General features: G+C 42.5%; 1 protein-coding gene across 1 annotated transcript in view; it reads left to right on the top strand.

Annotated features, from left to right (window-relative positions):
- The window catches only part of SEMA3C (semaphorin 3C), a 131,272-nt gene that overhangs the window by 66,280 nt on the left and 52,970 nt on the right, over nucleotides 1-12,022 (top strand). Inside the window, exons 3-4 of the mRNA XM_070754687.1 lie at nucleotides 1,482-1,642; nucleotides 11,746-11,808. Coding sequence (XP_070610788.1) covers nucleotides 1,482-1,642; nucleotides 11,746-11,808 — 224 coding nt within the window. The remainder of the gene's footprint in view (nucleotides 1-1,481; nucleotides 1,643-11,745; nucleotides 11,809-12,022) is intronic.

Consider the following 12,022-nt stretch of genomic DNA (forward strand, 5'->3'; position numbering starts at 1 on the left):
CTAACAGCAATAATAAAACAGCGTACAATAATAATCCAATACTAAAAACGATTAAAAACCCATTAATATAAAAACCAAACATACATACAGACATACCATGCATAAAAGTGGAAAGGCCTAGGGGGAAAAGAGTATCTCAATTCCCCCATGCCTGGCGGCAGAGGTGGGTTTTAAGTAGCCTACGAAAGGCAAGGAGGGTGGGGGCAATTCTAATCTCTGGGGGGAGTTGGTTCCAGAGGGCCGGGGCCGCCACAGAGAAGGCTCTTCCCCTGGGTCCCATCAAGCGGCATTGTTTAGTTGACAGGACCCGGAGAAGACCCACTCTGTGGGACCTAACTGGTCGCTGGGATTCGTGCAGCAGAAGACAGTCCCGGAGATAATCTGGTCCAGTGCCATGAAGGGCTTTATAGGTCATAACCAACACTTTGAATTGTGACCGGAAACTGATCGGCAACCAATGCAGACTGCGGAGTGTTGGTGTAACATGGGCATACCTTGGGAAGCCCATGATTGCTCTCGCAGCTGCATTCTGCACGATCTGAAGTTTCCGAACACTTTTCAAAGGTAGCCCCATGTAGAGAGCATTACAGTAGTCGAGCCTCGAGGTGATGAGGGCACGAGTGACTGTGAGCAGTGACTCCCGGTCCAAACTTGATGGTCATGTGACCAGGTGGGAGTGGCTTGACAATCATGTGACCAGGGGTGTGTGACTTAAAGGCCATGTGACTGGTTCCAACATTATTTCAAAGGGGGGTTTTGTGAGTTGACCTGAAAACAAAATAAACCTTTTTATTTTGGAAAAATTGAGAAATATCACAAAATGGAGAGATAACGAAGAATATATTAGGTTGTTTAGAAGTACATTGAAAATGAAACAGAAAAGGGATAGATAATAAGAAAGGAATTTGCATTGTTAAACAACTTAAATACCCAGGCAACATGATGTTTATTAAGCGTAAGAAATGTAATAAATAGAAAATTTATACAATTTATTTTTAAAACCAAAATGAATCTTAATTGATATTTGCTAATTCAATTCAGAGAAATGTGAAATGAAATGTGTTTGTCTGGGCTTTTCAACATTGATCTTGGTCTGTCACAGTGTATGAAGACATGTCATTGATTAGTTGTTTAACATATCATGTTTTTTTTCTTTTCTTTTTTTTTAAAAAACAGCTACAAATAATAGTTCCCATTAATACAACAGTAGTGCTTGGATGGCTGGATGAAGTTATTTTTTGGATGCTTCATAAGTAAAGTGATATTTTTTTAAGAGTAAAAGCAAAACCGTCTTTTTTGTCAGAGAGATTATTTCATCTTTGCTGAAAATTTTTATGGCCATGCACAATTGTTTTACTGTTTTGTTTTTCTTCAAGTTGTGTTGGATTTTTTTTTTTTTTAGTTGTTGAAAACATCTCTAGTGAAATTCATTGTCTCTGGAAGGTAAATTAATTTCAGATTTCTTTTTTTCTTTTTTGCAGAACTACAGGAAACCCGAACCTCCCAATTTTACTCCCTCTCCCATCAGCCCTTAGACTACAGGATATTAGTGATGGATGAAGATCAAGATCGGATCTATGTCGGCAGCAAAGATCACATTTTGTCGCTGAACATCAATAACATAAGCCAGGAGCCACTGAGTGTAAGTTCACAGTGTGGTTGGGAATGACAGCTGTCAGGGTTGTGATTTAAGAGCTGATCAGCTGCTTCAATTATGTAATGATGGGAATGAATGAGCAAGATTTTTAGTCTATCTATCTATCTATCTATCCATCCATCCATCCATCCATCCATCTCTCTCTCTCTCTCTCTCTCTCTATCTCTATCTATCTATCTATTTAGATTTGTATGCCGCCCCTCTCCATAGACTCGGGGCGGCTAACAACAATAAAAAACAATATAAACAAATCTAATATTAAAAGTAGTTAAAAAAAAACCCAATTTAAGAAACCAATCATATATACAAACATACCATGCATAAATTTTGTAAGCCTAGGGGGAAGGGAAAGTCTCAATTCCCCCATGCCTGGCGGCAGAGGTAGGTTTTAAGGAGCTTACAAAAGGCAAGGAGGGTGGGGGCAACTCTGATATCTGGGGGGAGTTGGTTGCAGAGGATCGGGGCCGCCACAGAGAAGGCTCTTCCCCTGGGTCCCGCCAGATGACATTGTTTAGTCGACAGGACCCGGAGAAGGCCAACTCTGTGGGACCTAACCGGTCGCTGGGATTCGTGCGGTAGAAGGCGGTCCCGGAGATATTCTGGCCCAATGCCATGAAGGGCTTTATAGGTCATAACCAACACTTTGAATTGTGACCGGAAACCGATCGGCAACCAATGCAGCCTGCAGAGTGTTGGTGTAGCATGGGCATATTTAGGAAAGCCCATGATAGCTCTCGCGGCTGCATTCTGCACGATCTGAAGTTTCCGAACACTTTTCAAAGGTAGCCCCATGTACAGAGCATTACAGTAGTCGAGCCTCGAGGTGATGAGGGCATGAGTGACTGTGAGCAGGGAGTCCTGGTCCAAATAGGGCCACAACTGGTGCACCAGGCGAACCTGGGCAAATGCCCCTCTCATCACAGCTGAAAGATGTTTCTCTAATGTGAGCTGTGGATTGAGGAGGACGCCCAAGTTGCGGACCCTCTCTGAGGGGGTTAATGATTCTCCTCCAGGTTATCCCTGTTATCCCTTTAAGAGCCTGCATAATAAAAAGACACCCTGTTAGGGCATCTCTATCTGTGTTCTTCCCTGCTGTAATTTCTGATTGTTTGACCTCTGACTATAGTATGTGTATGTATAGTATATATTCTTTTGTGGATAAAACCATTATTTTATGACAAATCTCTATTTGCTGTTATTGTTCATGGGTTAGTAAAGCTGTGCACACTCTGATAGATTTTCTACTTAATTTTTTTTTCATGAAAGAGGGAGGGATAACAACATGTTTCATTCTCCCATTAATAGACTTTATGAATTTTCCATCTTACAGGAGCAATTTTGCTTAAACATATTAGCGAGACAATATGTTCATCTAATTTCACTGACCACAAGTATTTATACCAGCTTTTAAGTTTTTACGCTTTTAAGTTTAACAAAAGAAGTTGAGAAATGATCTAAGGATGGAAGTAAAATGGAAAACCACTGAAGTGGATCATCTTGGATCAAATGGTTGAGAAGTGGGGTGGAAAATGGTTTACCCCTAGGCTAGTTCAAAATCTTCTTGATTTTGAGTCCTCTACTGGTTGGCCCCTTTCCAAAGGATGCATTAAGGGACGAAACAAATACTTTAACATTGACAAAAAAGAGACAATGTAGCTTTGGCACAAATAGAAGATAGACCTCTGGAGCTTTTTTGCCCAGCTGCAGTTGTCCAAGATAGAATCACCTAAATTTTGTTTCCCAACCGTAATCTCATCTTGTGTCTATAGGTTCTTTTAGGGAAGAATCTGTACATTGCAATTACTACCCTATTGTATTATAGTACTATTATTATAGCACTAAAATATAAATCAGTTGTTGAAGAATAGAATTACATGCAGGTCTGAGGTCCTTCCTTCTTTCTTTCTTTCTTTCTTTCTTTCTTTCTTTCTTTCTTTCCTTCCTTCCTCCCTCCCTCCAACCTTCAATCCCTTCCACTATTCTGTTTTCTTCTACTAGTTACTATCCATCTATTAACCTTCCTTCCTTCCTTCCTTCCTTCATCTCTTCCTCCCTCCCTCCCTCTCATTATCTTTCCTTTCATTTCTCCTTCCTTCCTTCTTTCCTTTTTTCCTTCCTTCCTTCCTACTTAAAGTTCTTTTTAATTATAGAAACATCAGTATTTATGGTTTGAATATTTCTGTAGCTTATAGATGAGATAATGTGGATATGGTTTCGTATCTTACTTATTATTGTGAGTATGTAGTCTTTGTTGACTTTGTGTGGTTAACCGCACAGGCTGGATTGGCCAACACTAAGTAGCATAGATATGCAATAATCCTTGCCCCGAGCTATCAGTTTTGTCTGAACATATATACCGTATGAAGTAACAAGGCATCCTCATGTTACGATGATGATGCAGTGCAAAAAGATCTGGAAAAAATAATTTAAAATAAAAGCCAAAAACAAGATGGCGACCGCATACGCAATTCCGGAAGCTCAGCTTCTGCCCATGCTCAGAAGAAAATTAAAAAATCAGAAAAAAGTTCAAAAATAAAAAGCAAAAACAAGTTGTCGATCACATGTGCCAGAAACCTGGCTTCTACACATGCTCAGGGGAAAGATAGATAGATAGATAGATAGATAGATAGATAGATAGATAGATAGATAGATAGATTAGATAGACAGACAGACAGACAGACAGACAGACAGACAGACAGACAGATATATAGATTTAGATATAGATATAGATATATAGATATAGATGTAGATGTAGATGTAGATGTAGATATAGATATAGATATAGATATAGATATAGATATAGATATATAGATATAGATATAGATATAGATATAGATATAGATATAGATATAGATATAGATATAGATATAGATATAGATATAGATATAGATATAGATATGTCACATGTTTTTTTGCTGAATTTGAAAATTAAGGGAGACTAGGATAGATCAATTTCGGCCTTATTTTGGCCTCATCAGCTAGCCATACCCACTGGGACTTGAACCTGCAACTTTTGCCTTGTAAGGCAGAGAATTCTCCTCTAGGCTACAGTATCCAATCCCTTATATATATATAAAAAGATGGCTGCACCCACACTGACTGAACTGGTTCAGTGACATCATCATGACATCACTAGTGAGTCGCTACCAGTTTGGGTGAACTGGGACGAACTGGGAGGAACCCACCTCTGGTGTGGATTTTGTGCAGTTCCTAACATTGTAGATCAGCCGAATGGCTAAAGCAAAGTACGTTTTGTTCTACAAAGACTATCTGGCGATTTTGCAGTATCCTTCCCCTGGAGTGGGGAGGGAATGGGGATTTTACAGTATCCTTCCTCTGGAGTGGGGAGGGAATGGAGATTTTGCAGTGTCCTTCCCCTGGAGTGGGGAGGGAATGGGGATTTTGCAGTATCCTTCCCCTGCAACACCCACCAATCCATGCCCACAGAACCGATAGGGAAATTTTTTGAATTCCATCCCTGCTCCGAGGTCCTTTTCAACTCTGTTATTCTGCTATTTTGTTAATATCGCTAAACCTTTGGACTTCAACAGCCACCACATTTATTTAGCACATCAGTAAATACTCTAATTACAGTAGCATCTCAGATAGGTTTCTTTCATTGTTTTTTTTAAGCCCATAATAACTGAATATTTGAACTCTCGTTTAAATCTGGCTGCACTTCTCAGGGAACACATGCATTCATCCTCATTGTTGGGATATGACAAGCATGAGGCATTAGAGAAGCAAATCCCTCGTACATCACAGACGGACGATCCTTTAAAAACGCTTCTTTCATGTGTCGTTTCAAAACAGAGCCTGTTCCTCGTAAAGCAAGGCAGATGGAACATATGGGACATCTGTGCACAGGGCTGGATAAATTGACAATTAATGAGTAGTTATGATCAGGCTTGATATATCGACATGCAAAGCTTGAAAATTTATGTAGAAAGTGTAACTCCTTAGCATCGGAGCGTGTTAATATAAGGCAACTGGCAGTTGGAACAGAGTTATTTTCAGGTGGGGAGGGGGAGTAGAATGTTCTAAATTCCTAGCCCACAGGCCAGATGATTAGATTTAGATTAGATTTATTGGATTTATATGCCGCCCCTCTCCGCAAACTCGGGGCGGCTCACAACAATAATAAAAATAGTACATAGTAACAAATCCAATGCCCACCAATCTAATTACAATTTTAAGTTAAAAAATTCATAAAACAATCCAAATATATATAAAAAACAGGTACATAGTCAATCAAACGGCAAAACAACATGGGCAAGGGGGAGATGTTTTAGTTCCCCCATGCCTGACGACAGAGGTGGGTTTTAAGGAGTTTACGAAAGGCAGGGAGGGTGGGGGCAATCCTAATCTCAGGGGGGAGCTGGTTCCAGAGGGTCGGAGCCCCCACAGAGAAGGCTCTTCCCCTGGGTCCTGCCAGACGACATTGTTTAGTCGATGGGACCGAAGAAGGCCGACTCTGTGGGACCTAACTGGTCGCTGGGATTCGTGCGACAGGAGGCGGTCCCGAAGATTATCTGGTCCGGTGCCATGAAGGGCTTTATAGGTCATAACCAACACTTTGAATTGTGACTGGAAACTGATCGGCAGCCAATGCAGACTGCGGAGTGTTGGAGTAATATGGGCGTATTTAGGAAAGCCCATAATTGCTCTCGCAGCTGCATTCTGCACGATCTGAAGTTTCCGAACACATTTCAAAGGTAGCCCCATGTAGAGAGCGTTACAGTAGTCGAGCCTCGAGGTGATGAGGGCATGAGTGACATGAGTCACACGTTGACCACTCCCACACCCAGGTTAGCGAAGGGGTAGCATCAGAGTGTGTTATTATAAGGCAGTTGGAAGATTTTTTTCAAGTGAAGAGGGGGAGTAGAATGTTTAAGCTCCCAGTCCAGAGGCCCGGTGAGTCACGCACTGGCCACGCCCATGCCCAGCTTAGCGAAGGGGTAGCATCAGAGTGTGTTAATATAAGGTAACTGGCAGTTGGAACAGAGTTCTTTTCAGGGGGAGGAGGGGAAGTAGAACATCTAACTTTTCAGCATTGGAGCATGTCAATATAATACTGTTCATGAAGTCTTTCCTGATCAGTTTGATGCTTAAGACCTTCCACTATTTTTGTAGCCCGTCTTTGGACCCGTTCAGTTTTATCCATGTCTTCTTGTAGGTGAGGTCTCCAGAACTGAACACAGTATTCCAAATGGGGTCTCGCCAGCGCTCTATATAGCGGGATCACAATCTCCATCTTCCTGCTTGTGATACCTCTAGCTATGCAGCCAAGCATTCTACTTTCTTTCTCTACCACCTGACTGCACTGTTCACCCATTTTGAGACTGTCGGAAATCACTACCCCCCTAAATCCTTCTCTTCTGAGGTTTTGCTAACACAGAACTGATGCAATACTCTTTCTTTAAAGGAAGGTATCCCTTCCTTTAAACATTATTGCAGTTTAAAGGAAGGTATCCCTTCCTTTAAACATTATTCCAGTAATTGTAAATAGTGATGGGCGAACCCAACGGTGTTCGGGTTCGGCAAGTTTGGACGAATTTTATGCAAAATTCGGCCGAACCGAACCTGAACCCTAACCTGAACGGGGAATCCCACCAAGAGATTTTGGGGGGCGGAGCTTTGACGTCACGTATACCATCAGGTTGCTAAGGACGCCAAGATGATAACTTCCTGGATAACATGGAATCCAGGAAGTGATCACCTTGGCATCCTTAGCAACCTGCCAGTGATGTCAAGGCTCCACCCCCGGAATCTCTTCATGGGATTCCCCGTTCAGGTTCATGTTCGGTTTGGGTTCGGCTGAATTTTGCATAAAATTTCTTGGGTGTATCAAGCACACTTGGCCAATAAATAATTCTCTTCTCTCCTCTCTTTTCTCCTCCTCCCTCTTCCCCTTTCCCCTTCTCTTTTCTCTTCTCTTCTCTCATCCCCTCAATTCCATCCCATTAACTCTCCTCTCCCCTCTTCCTTCCCCTCCCCTCCTCTCTTCTCTTTCTCCCTCCTCCTTCCTCTCTTTTTTCTTCTCTTCCCTTCCCTTCTCTCCTCTCCACCTCACTCCTCTCCTCTCCCCTCCACACCACTCCTCTTCTTACCTCCCCTATCCTCCCCTCCCCTACTACACTCCATGTATTTGTGCGGGTTCGGCTCGTCCATCACTAATTGTAAGCTCTTTCCAGATTCTCCTAAAGAGAGAAGTCATATTCCAACCACATGCCGTTTCCCTTTCGTATTCGTTCAGCTCTTTTTGTATGAATTCTGCCGTCGCTCCAGGCAATAACGTGGTAGTGATGGTACCCACGCATCAGTGGTAACCGCATTTGCTAATTCCTGTTTAACGTCTCATTCAAAAAAACCATGTTTTCACACCGACAGGGATTGCAATTTTGGAAACTTGAGATGCATTTTATGGTGGATCCTCCAAGCGGAACGAATTTGTTGAAACTTCACAGAAGGAACCAGAAGGAGAACAATGTCTGTCTAACTTGTTCGAGACTAGTAAATGAGAGTACGATTGATGGCAGTCTATTCCGCCAACAGACTGCTACAAGTTGGAATCACTCCAACAAACATACAGTACTAGGCTGTGTTCTTTGTTCATAGCAACTGGGGTTTGATTTCTACTTTTTTTTTTTTTTTTTGGTCTGGCTTCTAAACCTATTTCACTTTCCTTTGCTTGAATCTTATGGAGAATTTGCTCTCTTTTTTTGGAATCATTGTTCGGGTCCAAACATAGTGTTTTTCTCAGTTACCGTATTTTTCAGAGTATAAGATGCACTTTAGTTTTTAGGGAGGAAAATAGAGAAAAGAATCTACTTACTAGATATTCATCTGGCTAGCATCCTTAGTCTGGTCAGCTTCACCACATTATTTCATCCCCTGGTTAGGGCTTTAAAAAAACTTTATTGGGAGAGAGTAACAATGAAAGAGCTTGCAAGCCAGTAAAAGCTGGGAACATCATTAGCACCTGGAAAGAAAAATTTGGAGCAAGTAGAGCAATGGAAAAAACCCTCCAAAGACTTAGGGCTTGGAAAACATTCTTTGCAGAGAGTAACAATGGAAGAGTTTGCATGCCAGTAAAATCTGGGAACATTGTTAGCACCTGGAAAGAAACATTTGGAGCAAGTAGAGCAATGGAAAGAACCCTCCAAAGATTTAGGGCTTGGAAAATATTCTTTGCGGAGAGTAACAATGAAAGAGTTTGCAAGCCAGTAAAAGCTGGGAACATCATTAGCACCTGGAAAGAAACATTCGGAGCAAGTAGATCAATGGAAAGAACCCTCCAAAGATTTAGGGCTTGGAAAACATTCTTCGCAGAAAGTAACAATGAAAGAGTTTGCAAGCCAGTAAAAGCTGGGAACATCATTAGCACCTGGAAAGAAACATTCGGAGCAAGTAGATCAATGGAAAAAACCCTCCAAAGATTTAGGGCTTGGAAAACATTCTTCGCAGAGAGTAACAATGAAAGAGTTTGCAAGCCAGTAAAAGCTGGGAACATCATTAGCACCTGGAAAGAAACATTTTGAGCAAGTAGATCAATGGAAAAAACCCTCCAAAGATTTAGGGCTTGGAAAACATTCTTCGCAGAGAGTAACAATGAAAGAGTTTGCAAGCCAGTAAAATTTGGGAACATTGTTAGCACCTGGTTAGGGCTGGAAAGAAACTTACTCAGAGCAAGTTAGAGCAATGAAAAAAAACCCTGCAAAAACTTAGGGCTTGGAAAACATTCTTAGCAGAGAATAACAATGAAAGAACCTGCAAAGTAAGAGCTGGAAAGATCGTTTAGCAGCTAGTTAGGGCTGGGGAAAAAAAGGCAGAATTCCAAATTCTCCTAATGAGATGTTTCAGGAGTAAACCGATTATGACGCTCCATATAAGGAGTATCAAATTTTCCCACTTCCCCCACCCATAAAAGATATTTATTTCACCAGTTATAAGACTCTTAAATCAAACATTTGACATTGGCCAAATGCAGGTGATATCCGCTGTAAAATGGGGAGGCAAACTTGGCACATTTGAAACCCATTCCTATAAATCTTTATTAGGGAGCGTTGATCTGAGTCACAAGCTAAAAGTTTCTACTCGTAACTATTTTTTCATTCAGGACTTGGTGTAAGGACTCCTTGGTTGATATATGAGAAGTACATCAAAGTATTCAATTCTGGCAAGGCACCTTGGAAGTACCAGGCCCCTCTGGTAGCTATTTAAACTTGAAAGGGATTTCTTCCAAGAATTTTTCCCATAAAAGTTCTCTTTAAGGAGGGCCAAAAGCATGCGGGCACCCATAATTCAATGCCCTCCCATGTGCTCCGCTCCTTGTGAATGCTCCCATGACCACCTCACATGCTGCCCTGCCCCCTGTGCACAATCCCACAGATGTCTGCATGAGTCCCCCCCACACACACCATTTTAGGCCTAGCAGGCCTCTTTGAAGTCTCCGGAGGCCGGAAGTGGGCCCAGAAGCTTTCTTGGAGCCTGGGAAGGGTAAATATAGCCTCACCTGCCCACTGGTGGCCCCCTGGAAGCCAAAAATGCCCTTCCAAAGCCTCTGTGCAAGCCTTGTACTTACCTGGCATCCAAAACAGGCAACATAAAGAATCCTGGGAGTGGAGAGGTGGCGTGAGTGGGGCCAGCTGAACATTTGGCCAGCCAGCGCATGTGTGCTGGAGCTGAGCTAGGACAATGGCTCATGTGCCTGCAGATATGGTTCTACGTGCCACCCGGAGGCCAAAAACACCCTCCTTGAGCCTCCGCGTGAGACATGTACTTACCTGGCATTCAAACCAAGCTGAATGAAGAGGGGAGGGGAGGGATGGCGTGAGTGGGGCCAGCTGAACATTTGGCTGGTCAGCAAATGTACACTGGAGCTGAGCTAGGACAACGGCTAGCGTGCCCGCATATATGATTCCGCGTGCCACTTGTGGCGCCTGTGCCATAAGTTCACCATCCGGAGATGGACTAAAATGAAAAGGATGGGACTAGAAGGGTTCCAATGACTGAATTATTTCTATTAGAAGGAATAGAATGGAATAGATTTTTTGCCAAACTGTGTGTGCCTTCAGGTCATGGATGACTCCTAGCATTTGCCTGGATAAGCCAGTTAAAATATTCAGAAGTGGTTTACTCTTGCCTCCTCTGCCTCCTCCTTCTCCTTCTTTCCCTTCTCCTTCTTCTCCTCCTCCTTCTTTTTCTTTCCTTCCACCTCCTCCTCCTCCTCCTCCTTCGTCTTTATCTTTGTCTCCTTCACCAGCTGTTGCTTCTCCTCCTCCTCCTCCTCCTCCTTCTTCTCTTCCTTCTCCTTCTTCTCCTTCTTCTTCTTCCTCTTGTTCTCCTCCTTCTCCTCCTTCCACTTCTCCTTCCCCTCTTCCTCCACCTTCCTCTTCCTCTCCTCCTCCTCCTCTTCTTCTAATTCTAATTCTAATTCTTCTAATCCTCCTCCTCCTCCTCCCCCTTCCTCTGAAGGACTGTCCAAGATCACCCAGTGGGTTTTGTATCTAAAATGGAACTGGAACTCACAGTGTCTAGCCTAGTACATTAACTTATCCCCCAAACCTTTCCACCAAACTCTCTGAAAAGTCCCAAAGCACCCTCAAGATGAAAATTTGATTCGCTAAGCATGCAACCTACTGTGCATTGATACAACTGCTGTCCTGATATCCTAAACTTGGTTCTTAAGGAGTTGTGGGTGCGCCAGAACTTACCACCAGAAATTGTGGGTGCTCCAACGCTGGAGGTTTTAAAGAAGAAATTGAACCATCACTTGTCTGAAATGGTACAGGGTTTCCTGCTTGAGTAGTGGGATGGACTAGTTGACCTCCAAGGTCCCTTCCAACTATGTTATTCTGTGATTCAATGGGCACTTCAAAAGAGAGTTAGGATTGGAAGAAGAAGAAAAAACCTTAAGTAGGTTTTTCATAAGAAAAACTGAAGATAGCATTTCTCCAGCAAGCTAATTGTGCAAAAATATTGACTTTATGAGTTTAGGCACATTGCAGAGGCAGAAGGCTCAGTTCAGAACTGTGTATCAAAGATTATGTAACCCATTTAAAATATTTTGTTTTCTTTCCATGCAGATTTTCTGGCCAGCGTCAACAGCCAAGGTGGACGAGTGTAAAATGGCTGGCAAAGATCCCACAGTAAGTCTTTTCGTTTTTCCTTTTAATTATACACTTGGCTGCCTGGTCCATCAATGCAGCCAAGAGCAGAAGGGGAAATGGCACACACACACACACACACACACACACACATATATATGACTTGGTATATTCGGGTTTCTTCCCGTGTAGGATTTGGAAATTTCTGGCGATGTTTTGACGAGGTCCCACTCGCCATCTTCAGGCTGGTGTTTCT

Source organism: Erythrolamprus reginae, chromosome 6 (genome assembly GCF_031021105.1).
Source record: "Erythrolamprus reginae isolate rEryReg1 chromosome 6, rEryReg1.hap1, whole genome shotgun sequence".
In the NCBI taxonomy this organism is placed as follows: Eukaryota; Metazoa; Chordata; class Lepidosauria; order Squamata; family Dipsadidae; genus Erythrolamprus; species Erythrolamprus reginae.